The 17,054-nt window shown below is 39.4% G+C and overlaps 1 protein-coding gene across 1 annotated transcript in view; it reads left to right on the top strand.

Annotated features, from left to right (window-relative positions):
* LOC106964198 (ADP-ribosylation factor-like protein 15) overlaps positions 1 to 9,234 on the top strand; it is a 101,896-nt gene extending 92,662 nt beyond the window's left edge. Inside the window, exon 5 of the mRNA XM_015059563.1 lies at positions 5,942 to 9,234. Coding sequence (XP_014915049.1) covers positions 5,942 to 6,094 — 153 coding nt within the window. The 3' untranslated portion in view covers positions 6,095 to 9,234. The remainder of the gene's footprint in view (positions 1 to 5,941) is intronic.
* The last annotated feature ends 7,820 nt before the right edge of the window (positions 9,235 to 17,054 follow it).

Below are 17,054 nucleotides of genomic sequence, written 5' to 3'. Positions count from 1 at the left end.
TTTGACTTAAAACACAATTGTTGACAGTTGATCCTGTAATGTAGCTGTGAATCCTCTGTAGATGTGAATGCAATCATGAGTAAGTTAATTAGACTTTCTTAGTGCCATATTATTTTATGGAATTGGAGGCATGTTGTGTAAAGTGCTCTGGAATAATTTAATGCTTGAAGTTGGTTCTGGGATGCAAGGAAAGTTTGTTTTGTTTGTCAGAATCAAGAACAGAGACATATGGGCCCTGCAACACATTCTTGGTCTGAGATTTGTCTATTCTTCCCATGTATTTTCAGCAGACATCATCATATAACCTCTAAATCTATAAATGAGCTTCCTGCCTGTTGACTTCTTTTTCTGTCCCCTGTCTCTGGTTGGCTTAGTTAGTCAGATGGCCAGAATAGAGCTCTGTAGAGAACTATTAAAGCTCTTAATTCTGCCAGGATATCCTCTTGACTTGGCATGATGCCGACTGCGGCCGTCACATGAAGTAATCTGGCATAAGTGATGGAGCCACTGGAAGCACGTGCCATGCATGCCCCTTTGCCATCTTAAGAAGTCTGAGGTATTCCTACCACAGTTGGAGCTTAAGCTTAGCTGACTAACCATGCAGTTACTGGGTCACAAACTATCGAACCAAACAATGCATATCTAATGACGAGACATTTTCCACAGACCCGTTTTCCACCATGGTCATTTCTGGGTTGACTATTTTAATACACTTGTAAAATTCATGATGACAGTTTTAAATATTTCTTGAAGAAGCTTACAGAGTCCTCAGCCTAGTTTATTTCAGTTGCTGTCCTGCAGATACCCCAGATACATATTTAGGTAACTCGACTTACTTTGCCAGGTTGCCTAGCACCTCTACCCCATTCTTTGAAGTCAGGCGTTTATGTGACAGTAACTTGTAGTTTTACCTGTGGATAACTTTTTTCTGCATTGCCAAAACGTTACTAGTCTTCTGATGTTAAAGAGATTAAAACAAAATTACAATATGTCAAATCTCAAACTTTTTGCCAGTTCTAAACATTCGCCTAGTAAAGTAGTTTCCCTTCATTACCTTCTGTGAGGATTTTCTTGACTTTAATGTCTCTAAAATCAATTTGTTGCAATCAGAGAGTAGCTTAAAGTTTTGGACGCCTTTATCTAAGAATAAATCTCTTTCTTCCATGTGCATTGTAAGGCCCTACATGGACTGTATGACCTAGAAGAAGCTAGATTGGATGACCTAATGGTCATCCTCGAAGCCATCTGGCAACCCGGGTCTTGTTTGGCTTACCCATCCTGCTGCCTCACGCAATTCCTTAAGCAAGCATAAGTGTGCTTAGGAGGACTTAATCTCAGGGAAACTGGTTTTGGCGTCACTTGTTGACTTTCGGAGTGGGTAGACACCGGCTGTTAGGTCATGGGGTTCCTTCAGACACGTAAAAACTGAGGCTTGATTTTAACAACGTGTCCTCTCAGTCTGTTGTAGGATTTAAATCTTTGGGTTCTCAGTGAAATCCTGCCCTTGCAAAGTCACTCTTGGTAAGCTTAAACTAATCAAGTAATTATTTAACACTCCAGCTTCTTGCTGGAGTGTTAAATAATTATCATTAGTTGTGTTCTGTAGAAGGCTGGCAGATACTCCCAAGTATGTACCGCCAGCCAATTAGTCAAGCAGGGGAAGTTAGAGAAGCTCTAGCCTGTCTGCACACAGAGGTAACTCTTGGCCTTTTGACTGTCTGTCAGTGCAGAGGCCAGTGTCTTCCAGAAGAGGGCCTTGGCTACAGGCAGACGAGTCAACCAACCAACCAACCAACCAACCAACCAACCAGCCAGCCAGACAGGCAGCCAGCCACACTGTCTGCAGTCTAGGTCTGGGGCTAGAGCCTGGACTAGGGCAGCTCAAGTTACCCAGACAGATTTGTTAACACTGTTTGGGTCCACTCAGCTTTCTAGCCAGGCTTCTGAGCCAAACGCGGCTGAGGTGACTTAATCTGTCATTAAACTCACATTACACCCGAACACAGACTCTGCTCAGGGGGGCAGAGACGGCACTCACTCTCCAACTCACTGGCACGGCTGGCTGGGTTTAGGCAGACACAAACAATACATCCCCCTTCCTCCTCCTTCCCATCCTCTTCATGCCACACACCATGGCACAGCTAGACAGCACTGCACAGTCTAGACAAAAGCAATTTCACTTGAAGTTGAAAAGTCATTTGGCTGTGTGATGGGTGTCCGTGTGGATTTCCTGGTCTTTGCTGTATTCTGCTGGTATACATCTGCTTTTCAGAAGAATGTGCTGTCAAAAATGTTTTGTTTTTTAATCTTCAATTCCAAATGTAATGCTGCTGAACAAAAAACAAATAAAACACAAATTTTATTGTTTGCTTTAAAGGGCCAGATTTGAATTATACTTGCTTTCAATTTGCCGAAAATGAGAGAGAAAAAAATTATGAATCTTAAATAAATTTCAGTTTTAAAGAGTCTTAAATACAGCCAAGTATTATGTAGCAGGTCTTAAAAAAATGTAAACATGTTAATTTGTGGCTTCTGCCATCAATGTTTTTTAGGAATATGCTGGTGTTTTAATTTTATTTTTTTTCCATAATTTCTTCCTCTGGTATAGGTATTCCCCTCTCTATTGTGGAACAAAAGTACCTGCTTGTTACACTTTTGAAAAAGTATTTACTCCTCTCAGAGTTTTTTTTTGTTTGTTTTTGTTTTTTTGTTTGTTTTTTCTTTTTTGTACAAATTACATATTTCACATTATCAAACCAATGTTGATATCTAGATAACCTCAGGAAAATTCAAAGAACAGTTTCCAAAGAAATAGGCCAGAAGATTTTATAAAAGCAAAATGTCATCTTCTAAATAAAAAAAACAAAACAAACAAAAAAAAAAACAAATTCGAGTATAGATTGGAAAGAGAAATTATGTACAGATAGGAAAAACATGAGGCAGCGGGAGACCTTCTCAGGAATGCCCAGCACACCACAGTTGCTCAGAGCCCACTGACAACTCTTACAGGTCATCTTTGTAACACCTGGGGTTACAGCAAACCCCAGGTGTTTATGGTTCAACAATAAATCTTGATTGTTTTGGGGCAGATATTCTGTGGACTGTCTAGACAAAGCTTTGCACCAATCCATTGCCATAAAACTATTACAGCATGTCAGACAAAGAACATCATGAAATCAGCTTAAAATGTTTTTAAGGTAGAGTGGTTATTTCCAGCTGCTTTGCCTCTGCAGAATCTGTCTACTTTGGCGTAACAGATGCAATCATGAATTCAGCAATTTATGGTTGTTCTGTTCCACACAATGATCCAAAGCACACCATGAAGTCAACCAATGAATGGCTCAGGGAAAACAATTGAAGTTTTCCAGGGTCCTAGTCAAAGTCTGTGGTTAAGACTATATGGCCTTAAGCAGAATGTTAATGGCCAAATCCTCTTCAATGTAAATGAATTTAAACAATTCTGCAAAGAGGCCAGAATTCACCCACAGCAATGTTAAAGATCTGCAAACACCGCATGACCTCATCATTTGAAAACAGCTTTATTTGAAGGGTCTTTGTTCAATATTAAAAAGTCTTTCATGATCTAAAACTTTTAGGTGTGATAATAAAAGCGAAAACAATCACTTTTTGCTGTAATAAATGTCATTTTAAGTTGACAAAGATGTGTTTAAGTTGTGTTTTTAAATCATTCTGGTTGGTTTTAAATTCAAATTAGAACGATTCTAAAAGTGTCTTGAAATTCTTAAATTGAGCTTTTTGGGACTATAAACTTTCTGATCTTTGTTTTTAATTTTAATTTCTACTAACTACTTCTATTTATGACTGCTAGATCATTATACAAAACTTCAGTGTTACCCAAATAGTTCTAAAAATATGCATGAAAAAGTTTGACATAATGCTAAATTATTCAAGATTAGATTTTAGGATTGTCCTCTGATGCAAATATTTGTCTGCACATTTTGTCACCTGTCATCGGGCAAACAGGAGGAGATGGCTTGAGCAAAACCTTCTTTTACTCTCAGCTTGAAAATGTCAAATTCCCTAACAACCTGCAGGACGATCAGTGGAGTTCTGGGACATTGTTTCCCTCTGCCTGAGATTTGTTTTTACCTAACAGCTGGTTCTGCTTCCTCCACAAACCTTCCTGCTCCCCTGCTGTCAAGAGCTGCCAAAAGCCAACATATGAACTTTATAATCAACCGTTACATAGAGCAGTGCCAAGCCAACATGCCAAATATTTTTCACATGAAGCGGCTGCTTTGTTCCATTTAGTCCTCATCTGTTCGACTGTGTTGGTTTTATTTGTTAGTTTACACCGTCGTCAAGACACGTCTGCAGAAATCAAAGCTGATTTTAACTCCTAATTGGCTGAGATGAGGTGACATTGATCTAAACGTCTCAGTCTTATTTAAACTTTATTTTACTCAACTTCATTAAACCTCATGCCAGCTTCCACCTCCAGGGTCCCTGTACAGTCTTCAGTAGTCTGGAAATTGCTTTTATAATTTTCTGGCTCTGAATAAGGACGTCCAAAAAAGATGTGTAAAGAAAAAAAACAAATAGATTTTTCTATTGATTTATATTTTACATCTGTGTAATTTGTCACAGCATAGCTGACATTTTTATAAAATTTGTTAAAGGTTTTGCTGTCCCAAGAACGTACAGATAAATGCTCCCAACGCACTCATTCAAAAATGGGAAAATGGCCATTTTGCAACTTCTCAGATCACAGTTTCAAGCTAAAACCATGGTTCTTCACTTGAATGTGGTGTAGACTCCAATCTCATTGTAGTTAGTCTAGATGCAATGAAATAAATAAAACCGTTTCTTTTACTGCACTGCTAAATTGAAAGTGTTGTACTCTTTGATTGACTTGCGAAACACACAAACATTAAAATCAAACAAATTATATTATTTGTGTTTGTAAAAGTCCAGAATATTGAAAAAATAATATTAAAAAATAAAACTGCTTGAAAAATGGATGGAAAATGTTGTTGGAATCTTGTATTGTGTGTTCTTAACCAGATAACATATTTAGGAAGAAAATCGATGCTGTTCACCGTAAATCCTGTCTCTTATACAACTCTTACAGTTTGGAAAAGGGAAACATTTTGATATTTTGAAATGCAAGTCTGGAAAAATATTCAATTTTGACTTGAAAGATGTGTTTTAACTTAAGTACCTCTGATGCATGTCATTAGAAGATTACTACACAAATATTATTTTGTCTTTAAAAGCATAGTGAAACAATGAGTAATTAATTGTTAATGTCTCTTAATTACAAAATCAATTTAGGACTGACACAATCACATTAATCATGATTAATCAATTATTGAAATAATTGACTATTTTAGTCATCAAATAATCGTTCATTAGCATTTACTAACTCTAAAATAAACCAATTGAAAAAAAAACATTCTCAGAGCTGTAATTAAGCCAAAACTGAACAAAAAAATATATTTTATATATTAGATGAAAACCCTTCTTGGCATGTAAATATGTTCTACCCACAGCTCCTCAAATTGCATAGTTTTAGCTTCACCTGGTTCAAATTCTGCAAAATTATTAATTGGTTAATTTAAAAAATAGTCTATAAATCAGCCATAGGGCTACATTGGTGTTAAGTGAAGCAGAAATAGTTTATTTCAGCTTTTATTTAACAATATGCATTCTTTGTTATCTTCTTGTGCTTTTGGCAATTACATTTTCATTTTCTTATTAAGAAAACAAAGAATTTAATTGTTGGTTTATCTGCATTTTTACATATATTTTATATTGTATTAAAAGAGGTTAAGTGGTTAAATGAAAAATCATCAGACTCATAGATTACAAAAATAATTAACACCAGCCCTGATATCAATTATTTGGCTTTTTTTTGTTGTTGTTTTTAATAAATGCGACAGAACAGTGTAATTTGATCTCCTTGCATTTCTGTCTGCAGATAAAGAAATACTTTGAGCTGGAGCCGCTGGCGAGAGGAAAGCGATGGATCCTGGAGGGCTGCACTGTTGACAACATGGAGTCAGTGAAGGAGAGTTTTGGTCAGCTCATCGGCCTGCTGGAGGACAAGGAAACGGAGCCGGCGAGGATATGATGTTAATGTACGTCAGCGGCTGCCGACCGCTGCGTCCTGCCAGTGCCCACGTCCACACACCTGAGAAAGCGCAGACACAAAACACACAGGAAAACGCAACAGATGTCGGCCACTCTTTGTGATGAATATTGTATGTTGTCCTCCCTCCGCCGCGGTCTCAGCTTTCACATTGGAATAGTGAACCAGGGTATCAGTCGAGCCCTGCAGACTGACAGAAGAGAGCCACCCTTAGAGCCACCCAGGCTCAGAGAAAAGTCTCTGAAGTCTGCCAACAATGGAAACCTTGTTTACTACTGTTTGTGCCATTGTTATGTGATCAAAGGCGTTTAGGACATTTAGAAAGTCTGTAGTCAGCATTAAATACTAACACACACTCTAAAGCACACACATACACACCCACAGAGACATGAAACTAAGTGCAGCCCAGATTGATATGTTTAGCATCTCCACTAATTGCTTTGCAAGATGTTTGAAAGAGCACGGTTGATGTTCTTTTCCACTGAGAAGTACTGTATGCTGTAAAGACTCTTCAACAACACATGTTGTTGTGTGAAGGGAGTGCATAGCCTGAAGCCCTGTGTTCTGTACGGTAGTTACCTGTAATCCGAGTAGTATAGTCTGAGTATCTCATGGAGTATTATGTAGGTGCAAACAAGCAATTTGCTGTGTAACCGCACACAAGTACAAACTACTAACCGAGTGACCGAAAGCAACGCTGGGAGGAAGTCTGAGGGCTTTTATAAATGTGCGATTTAGGTTATATTTTACAGCTTATGTATGTTAATCTCGTAAAGCAGCGTTCTGATTTGTTTTTGAAATGTCTATATGTCTCAAATCAAAGACCAAACAAAAGAAAGAAAGAAAAGTTGATTGACTGAGCTGGTTATAGCCACAACGTGGGGCAATGTAATGAATTTTGTGTCTTTTTAGTGTTGACAAATGTCAGATTTGTTTTTTATCTTATTTGTACTACGTCTTCTTTCCTTTCCTTTTTCTATTTGACATTACCTCTCAACACTAGCTGGTGACTGGAGTTTCTCATCATGCCCCAATACAAACTATCAATCAGCCGCAGCAACAGCTGCATCTGACAAGTCCCTGTCCGACACCCTAATGCCTTCCAACTGTCTGGAGAGCCCCCGTCTCCCCCCCAACCCCCGTCTGCTGTTTATCGCGCGTGCACCCCCCCACCTCGTCCCGAGCAGCTCCAACCCGACTCTGCTCCACATTCCCGTTTCCACTCGATGAGCTTTTTTATCTCAGATGTCATGTCAAGTGAAAGGCGTATTATTTAGGAAGAGTCGCCTTCACTGTGCCACGAGTGTCGGGTTATCTCTGAGAGTAACGATAAAACAAATCAGCAGGTTGTTTAGTCATCATGGGGTTTTTTTTGTTTGTTTGTTTGTTTTTTGGGGGGTTTTGTTTTGTTTTTAAAATTTTGATTCCTTTTGTGTACCTGAATGGAGAACTGAGTGAAATTGTTTGCTTCAATGCACATATGGATTTCTTAACCAAGGATTAAACCAGAGTCAGACTTCTCACGTCGTCTGCTCACCAAAATCACAAATATGTCCATTCAGCTGTGGATCATGATGTCCAAGGTTGAAATTAAACTTTTCAAATTGAAAACAAATGTCGCATTTTGAGCTGTTAATGTGGATTTGAAACATTTTGAGTCTACCACTTACGTGTACAGGTATTCCAGAAGAAACACTATAAAATTAATGTCACTTGTCTTTACTAATATGATCTTTAAGGGTTTAAAGATGATGTCGACCTGTTCCTACACAAACATCTTTAGAAGTAGTCTGAGTGGAACACCTGGTTACCTGACTGGGTGTTTTTCTCTCCGTTCCTCTTATTAATTCACCAAACAGTCTTGTGGGAATTTGATACCCTAAACAATAATCAGAAAAGTCCAGATGAATGAGAGGAGTTCAATCCAAAGTTAAAAAAAAAAAAAATGCGGTTAAAGTAGAGCAGCTGAAGAATGAGCAGAAAGTTAATCAAGTGAGGCAGAGATTACTGAGTAAAATGCTTCACAATGATTCAGGCTTGTTTGTCACAGTTCCAGGGGCCTCATGTGCAGCCTGAGTGTACCCATAAAAACATGCTCCTTGCTTTGTGAAACCAAATAACAAGTCAGATTTATTATTAATAATATAACAGTGGAAATGTGTGCAGCCCCACGCCAGCCTCAAGTCTGGCCTTCCCACATTTCTGGGGTTTTTACCCCATGAGTGACACTTAAAGAAAACACCGGTAAGTTATTAATGACCGGACAGCAATTATGCACACCAGAAACATGATAAATGATCATTACATCTAAGTACATGAATGGATATAAAAAGTATGCACATTGTGGTGCAGGAATCACTTTTGTAACACGACGGCTTTAGATTTATGAGAGTATATTGTAGACAATATGGTGCGAAGAGCAGGGTTGCTAAGTTACGGAAAATGTCTGGAAAACTTTACAGGGGAAGTTAGCTGGGCAATTAAAAGTAGCTTTAGGGTATTTTAGAGAAGCTATGATATCTAGACATAAATGACACCATTGTCATTGAATTAAATTCATGAATACTTCATTTATTCCAAATATCTTCTAAAGAGTTGTGGATAATAATGCTGTGGGAAGGATATCCAGAAGCAGTCAGGCTTGCAGTGAATCTGGAGATGCCTCTGACTGAAGACTGTTTTTGTACGACAGTCTCATGAGTGTCATGACAAACCAAGAACTCAGTTTGTGGGCAACAGAGATAATATTGCACGGTAACATGTCCTGGATGATACCATCAGTTGTTAGCAAGCACTGCTAATCCACCTCATTTGCTTTTGCCACTTCTCTTTAACTCCCTGTCTATATTGCTGATCCGGGCAGAGACATGTAGCCGCGAACATGATGGTTTCTTTTTGATTGTGATTCTGCATCCACAAAACCTCTTTTTTTTATCAACTCGTCTGAGAGACTCTGAGAGTCGAGGTATTAGTCAAACCTTTTAGATGCTAATTAGCTGCTACCAGTTGTAAAACAAAAACAAAAAAAACAAAAAAACAACGGCTTGTTTCCACGATTACACATCACCACAACCATCCGAAAGTAAAAAGCAGGAGCAAAAATTACATCATCCAAATCCGGAGGAAATAGTTGTCCAAACGTCTAGTGCCTCAACGAAAAACACATGAAGAATGTCTGCAAAAAGAATGAATCGGAATTAACACAACAGGGCCAAAATGCTGCTACTATGAGACGAGTGGCGCAATAGTAGAAAAATGATGTTGTTCACATATATTTTAACAAGTAGGGTCCAATCTTCCCTCACTTTATGTAATCCATGGGCTCAAATATGTAGCCTGCATTGTCATCTATGTATGTGGTGATGAATTACAGCTCAGGCAGATGATGCTTCAGTAGCTTTCACCTCATCTAAATGCCATGTTCTCTTACTTTTCTCATCTTGAAGAGTTGACAGAGGGAAAGAGGAGGTTATGGATTTATTATTACAAGTTTCTATACAAAATGATCAACCTAAAAAAATAAAGCCTTAATCACAAAAACTAAGGGTTTGATGTAGAAATGAGTCTCTTTTTTTGTAAGAAGTTATTTCTTCCTCTGTTTAATAAATGTGCTCTTTTTTTTTTTTGTGAGTGATTATGCCACTGCAGGAAAAGGAGAATTTATTTGAATGTTTTTATACATCTGGATATGTTTACAAAAGAATATTTTCTTTTCCTGGATCAGCACAGAGTATATCCTGGGTTTCCCATTTACGTGAATTCCTGCAGATATTTCTCCCCCCCACCGATTTGTGGACCAAGGTGTCCTGTGGAAACCTGAGACGCTGAACGACAATCAGAAAAAGACAGATGAACCAGGGGAGTTCGAGCCAAAGTTCGAAGGTAAAAGCGATCAAAGTGGAGCAGCTGAAGAGAGTTTTGAGTGTAAAGTTAACCGAGTAAGACAGGAGTTCCTGATAAATATACTCGACTCTGTGCTGCGTCTTTGCCCCCCCCGTCTCAACTCCCCCTTTCTTCTCCTTTTGCCCTTCTTCCCTCTCTTTCAAATTAACCGTGTGGCTTTAATACAATGTGTGTCAAGCAGGTTGCCCTGGCGACTCTTTGATCCTGTTTTCCAGTCTCTGCCTGTGGGGCAGACGTCCCTCTCTTCAGTCTGCTGCACATCGGCTCTGGAAGCTGTTGCAGCCCTGAGACAAACCATGGGCTGCTGCGTTCATCTCACCCCCACCCATCTCTTTTTCTTCACTTTCTCTTTTTTTTTTTTTTTTGGCTTTTGCACACACAGGTTCTCTCCGTCCTTCTGTCTCGCTGCCCTCCCTCAACGTGGGCATCCAGGATGCCCGAGGGAAGGGCAGCAGCCTGGATCTCGGTGCAGCCGCCCTCCCACAACAAGGAAAGAGAAGACGTCTGTGTGTTCAACGTATTTGTTTATTCGCCCGAAGAACATGCAGCCAGTCCTCTTCCTCCCACTCACAGCTCTTACCTGCTCTCCACGTTCTAATTGCTGGTGTCTGGATGTTCAGCGATGCCGTCTGGTTGCACACACCCTCAGGAAGACGTTCTGCTGTGTGATGAAGCAGTTTAGATTTTTCTACCAAGTCTAAATACCTGAGACGCGCTGTTTATCGCGCTGGATACGGTATCTAAAGAAACATTCGAGTCTCTACGTGCTCATTTTTACAAATGACGAACATGAGCGGTAATTAACAGCTACCTGTAGGGCAGAAGGATACAGAGAACTAATTGTTGGCAGCGGTATAAGGGAAGTAAGTGCTCCGAAGGGCCATTAAGAGAACGAGTGAGTCAGAAAACCGCAAAGAAGCAAACAGAACTTGCGTAGCTGAGATCAAACCTCCAAACTGTGTGGTTCTGCCGCCTTCATCGTGGTTTATCATCCGTCTTTCTGGTTTCAAGCTTCACACGTCACTATCTCTGCTTTTTTCCCCCTACTGTTTGTACACAGTGTGTACAGGTCACACACTTAACAACAACAGGAAGTCAAGTGTGGACCGGATTTTACCCGAGCTGCTCTCCGTCTAACGCTGTAGGGAATCCATGGCTTCATGTAGCAGCTGATGATAAGGTGATAGGTTAGTAGGTTGAGGGGAAAATGTTTCCTGTAACAACGTTCTGACTTTTTAACTCAACAAAAGGAGTGCTTAGGTAAAGCTAAAAATTAACTTGTATCAAAAATACTTTTTGCTTTTTCTGTTATTAAACATTGTTTTGGGGAATTTAGTGTTGCATTACGCATGTACGAATGTATACCCACAGTTTTGTGACCCGTTTTGACCCATGTTGCATGAATCCTGATAAGCTGCGAAGCCCATTTGTCTGGCAGAGGTCTCCAGATTTTGACTTAAAATGTTGCGGTGTCTTTAGGAAGCCGTTCCTCCACATATTTATTCTGCGTTTTACACCCAATCCAAATGATCTGCTTATTTATTCTGAGCTTAGTCTTTGATTGTGTTCACATTGCAGGTAAAAGTGGCCAAAATTCAATTTTTATTGCCCAGATGGTATTAATATCTATATTTTTGTTGTTTTCTTTTAATGACCCAGGCCATTTTTATGCAGCATGTGGTCCAAAATCTGATGCATATCTGATGTTTCTTTAATGCTCGGATAGTCACATTGCATTTCATCCAGATTTTATGTCACTGAAGTCAGACAGATGTCCCAATTCTGCACTGGCGAAGACTCAAAGTTGGACGTTCAAATGTAAACCATAGACCAACATTCCAAACACAGTTGATTCAAATTAACTACAATTTAGATTGCAATTTCATAGCAATTTTTGTATGTTTTCAATTGCTGTTATCCGTTCTCCGCTTGCACGTTTACAGTTGGCTCAAAATGCTGCAGCAGGATTTTAAATGGCACAAGTAAACAAGAAGGAGACACGACTCCGGTTTTAGTTTTACAAATAAAATACGGTATGGTATGCTTCCAGTTGGTGGAGTTTAACCAACTCCACATGATTGTAATGGAAAAGGATGTTGCTGCTGTTTCCTAACAGTGTAAATCCTGGTTTAAACTCTTAAATTTATTTTCTTGATCGTATGTAGGTGCAAGATAAGACGAGAAGCTTTTTTCCTGGAACCTTTTGAATACACGTTACTTGGACGGCATGTTCTCTTGTCCTGCCCAAGTGAGGATGAAAGAAATGGGTCTCTTTGTCACGGCACAGGAAAACAGGAAGACATGGCTCATTAGCCAAAGGTTCCCAGTTTTGTTTTAACAAGTAAAGAATTTATAGGACCAGTTAAATTACATTCGTTTTATATAAATTATTGCAGGCTGAAAAAATAAAAAATAAAAAAAATTCCTAAAAATACAGTTTATTTGCATGGGAATAAAGTGACTTAATTGTAAAGCTGGGATACTTTTTTTTTTTTTTTTTTTTAAGTGTAAGATTAAGTTGCTGTAGTAAAAGAGTAATGGTGACTCAAGCAAAAAAAAAAAAAGAAAAAGAAAAGCAAATGGACAATCCTGGTTTCTCAAAATGAAAGCATTTCTCTGGAGAACAATAGACAAAAACATCTTGTAAAACAAAAAAAAGGACTCATTTGAACTGAGTGACAGAATTTAGAAAGCAATTATCTGGGATGTTTGATGTTTTAAGAATAGAAGAAGAACCGATGTGTTTCACACACACAATAATGACGTAAGCTGATGCTGTGATGCTTTGTGAAATGCAAACGAGCGACCCGATGGGGAACCCGCCTCTGTTTACACGACAAACAAAAAGCGACCATGTTTTTTTAAACTCTGCAAAGAAGGCCCCTCGTCTCTCCGTCTTCCCCCGTCCACTGTGTGTCTATTTGTGTGTGTGGTGGCATTTTTCTGCCGATAAGAGCCCGTCAGGAGGTGCAGCAGATGCTACCCTGACATCCATCTGGGCCTTGCACCCCTGCGCTGCCTCCCACGGCCGATGCTCCACGAAGGGCGGTGGGACGCTCACCGTTTAGCGAGGGTCTGCTCCCAATAGACAAAAAAAAACAAGAAACTGCTCTGCCCCTGATGCTGAACAGAAAGCAGCTCTGGTGCAGTTTTCACTCCCACCAGACACCCGACTACAATCAGACGGGACCTCTGGGTTCCTTTAAGGTGTTTCCTCTTGGTTTCAACACTTTCCTAACTTTAGTTCTTAACAAAAGCGTTTTTTTGTTGTTGTTTTTTAAATCAGCCATCTCCAGCGATTCATATTCCTGTGTTTAGTTTTTGCCCTCGTCTAGTTTTACTTTTGAAATGACATGAACGTGTGAATCTAATACATGGCATTGAAGCTTAAAACGTGTCACATTCAGATAAGACTGCCACTATTCAGTGTTTATAGTTTTGACTTTCTAAATCAAGAGTAAGGACAAACTGCTTTTCAACCTTTGCTGCAAAATCTCTACCTGGCAGGAAAATGTTCACTTTTTAACTATTTTCTCTTGAACTAATATACTAAAGATGCATATTGGTGTATAAAGTCTTATTAACATTCAGTATGAATACAAAGGAAAGTGTTAAAGATAAATGTGTTTTTAAACAGATTCATTTTTCATGCTGAAATTCTCCCAACATACATATTTATGGACAATATTGCAAGTTGCATTTACTGTTGTTCCTCTTGCGGAGACGTCGTCCGTCTCGTAAAGAAACTTAAAAGCGTTGCTGCTGTCATTTGTTGTGCCAGATCAGACGAGTTACCGGTTCACTGCAGGAGGGATTTTCTGTCTGTCTTGATTCTGTTTTCGTGTTTTCAGACATGCAACAGGAGATAATCCTGTACATTTGTGGTAGAAGCTGTAAAACTAATGAACGACTTAGCCCTGATAGCGTCTTTAACAACTTCCAGCCCTGCTAAGCAGGGAGCGCGCGATACGCCATCTCTATTATTACCTCTAATTTGTGTTTGTTTAAGCTTTTTTTTTTCCTTGGTGGTATTTTGTGAGTCACTGGATTAGCGTTTTTTTATTCGTGTGAACTTGACTTTAACCTTTTAATAAAACACAACAAAACTCTCCAGCCTTAATTAAGTTATTATTTAAATTCTAAGGTGATGCAAAACTAAAACAGCTGCCGTGAGAAGATATGTTTCTAATCTTGGACTTTCATCATTTATCTGAATTGTTCCTTCCTAAGGTGGAAAGATTATGCAAAAAAAAAGGACATTTCAAAAACAAAAATCTGATGTTTTTGGTGGACGTTTCTTTTTTTTTTTTTTCAAACATCAAAATGATGCACACAGGCTTAAATTTGTGCATACATTCAATTCCACTAATATTTGGATAAATCTTTCTTAGCAAGTTTCCATGAACTCAGTTTTTGTAGCAACAAACTTCTGGCAGAACTCTGAACGTTTCCCCTGATCAGAAATACTATAAAACGTTGCCAGTTCCATTAAATTGGTAAGTGTCTGACAGGAAAAGTTTAAACTATTCCAGAAGCTTATTTATATCCGCCCTTATGCTTTATTTAACTAGTTTTGATGAGTGTTTGAAATATTTTTTCCGTTGGAAAACAGGTGAAGAAGTGGGCTTCATTTTTTATTATTTATTTCATTTTATTTGAGCTTCGTATCGACTCTTCCAATCAATCTGTGTCTTTGACTGTAATTCTTTCCCCCAAGAAGACATCCAGTTCTTGTCTGTCGAGCTTAAAGATGCTGATTTCGGTGCAGATGCGTTTTTATTCATCCCACCCCGTCTGCTTAGGTTGATTGACAACAGTTTTTCCAGCATATTTCATTTAACAACATGCTTCAGCCCTGGTGGTTCTGGGATTGTTCTTGATCATCCCAGTCCTAACATTTTATCTCAGGCCGAGTCGGTGAAATCTCTGACACAACTGTTCCACTGGGACAATGATCTCAAACACTCATCTGAACTGAATGTGGGATGGATAAATGAGGCGATGCGTCTGGAACAAATCTTTCCAAAGCCTCACCCTGCTGAAAATTAGTGGACTTAATGGTGGCTAAAAGTGAGGTCTACACCAAGTAACCAACCAATTTAAATGAGCACAAACAGTTCTACTTGAAAGAGTAGTCAAACATCCTGCACATGTTGCTGAAGAATCAAATGCTTGTGTGGAGTGTAAACTGTATCTCTGAGCTTCGTTGTATATTGACAGTAAATTTGTTGCAGGAAGATCTGCAACAAATTTAATGTTTTTACAATTTATTGATTTAAAACATCAACAATATAGCAGAGGAAATGTGCATCGTACCAGGTTGTAGCTCTGGTGCCAAATTCCACCTGCTTGTCATTTTTTTTATTTAGTTTTCTTTTTTTTTTTTTTTTAAAGAAATGTACACAAACAGTCGGAGTGCTATTCAGTAAATTCAAACTTGCAACAGTTTTTAGAAATCACTGCATTTGTTTTGTCATTCTAGGTTCAAATGAGCTATTAAAATAAAAATGTAATATTTCATTCGCACCCAGAACTGTTGGTCTGTTTTGGAGGAGATTATCCAAATGAAATACCTGAAATTTTCAATCCTGAATGTAATTCAGGTTTCAGTTGAATTTTGTTTCCCCATGTTTGGTGAATAATTCATATGAATTAATATTTTCCAGTGGATGAAATAAAACAGAATCCTTTTAGATTAGCCATATAAATTATTTCTATTAATGCTGCCTTTGTAGTGGCTTTAAAAAACACTTTTTAAGAATTAAATCTATATTTCAGTGGTTCAGCTTACAAAGGCTTATAAAGAGATCAGTTAATAAAGTGCAAGGCTCCAATGTTTAGACAAAATAAAAGTGGCTTCTTTAGCTAATTAAACTGATTAAATTAATTTCAATTTAAATGCATTTGAATCATATTTGTGTATGACCAGAAGAAAACAAGCCGCCTGTCTGAGGCCACCTCAGCGCATCTTGTTTTTCCTGCGTGTTTGAATGCCTCGTCTGTTTTGGTGACTTCCGGCGGTCTCGTCACTCAGATTGTTTGTCCTGGAGACGGGATCTCTGCTTTTCTCTTCCCCTACGGCTCGGCCCGAGTGCTGATGGAGACCCACATCCCAGGTGGCCCACACATCAAAACAAGAGGGGAGCGCGGCTCTTGGTTTTCATGACAAACATCACTCACTTTCTTTGTTGTGTGAGGGATGTGAGTGGGGCGGGTGAGGTGGGGTGGGGGGCCCGGTTTATCTCCAGAGGATCTCCCGCCGCCCCCTGCCGCTATCGCCTTCCACCAGCACGCCGCCCCATCCATCCCACAGGAGCTGCTAAAAGCAAATGTCAGTCAAGGAGAAGGTGTTGCATTCCTTACAAAGGTCAATTAGTGGTGGCCACTGAAGGATCCATTGCATACGGGAACTGTTTGGGATTTTAAGGAGCAGCTTTAATGTTTTAACTGTCACATTACTGCAGCTCATCTCGAATCCCTCAGCATGACGCCTCCGTTTGAGCCCATGTTTACTGCTCTTCTCTTTATGAATGCACACAACACCACAGATTGGCAGCTGGCTGTGAGTGATTTAAGACAAATCTGGATTTTCAAACTGCTCCACATGAAAGTCGTTCCCAGCTGCTGGATCCTTCAGGTGATCCCTGCTCTGCCTCCTGGTCTGTAAGGAGAATCTAATCTGATTCAGGCGGTGTAGACTCGGCTTTCCCTGCTCCGCTGATAGCCATCAGACTCTCAGCTCGTTACAAGTGACTCTGTTGTCATAACTCTTTGAACATGCACAGATGTGACACCTCGCCGCTGCGTCTCGCTCTGCCCCTCTGTGCAGGAGAAGGGACGAGCGTGTGAGGAGAGGGGGCAGAAGCTCTCGTGTAGAGCAGATGACAGATATAAAGACTTAGTGACATGAAGTCTGAGCTGCAAGAATGACAGATTATATAGGTGAAGAGCCTGTTAGATGAAAATAAATGAGCGTTTTTGCTTCAAAGGGATACTTCAGAAAGATCTCAGTGGGATTTCTCATGTTCGTGTTGCATCA

This window comes from Poecilia latipinna, unplaced genomic scaffold (genome assembly GCF_001443285.1).
Source record: "Poecilia latipinna isolate Pla-1442-1.1 unplaced genomic scaffold, P_latipinna-1.0 Scaffold1638, whole genome shotgun sequence".
In the NCBI taxonomy this organism is placed as follows: Eukaryota; Metazoa; Chordata; class Actinopteri; order Cyprinodontiformes; family Poeciliidae; genus Poecilia; species Poecilia latipinna.
The sequence above is the reverse complement of the archived record's forward strand: the minus strand, read 5'-3'. Positions and strand labels throughout refer to the sequence as shown.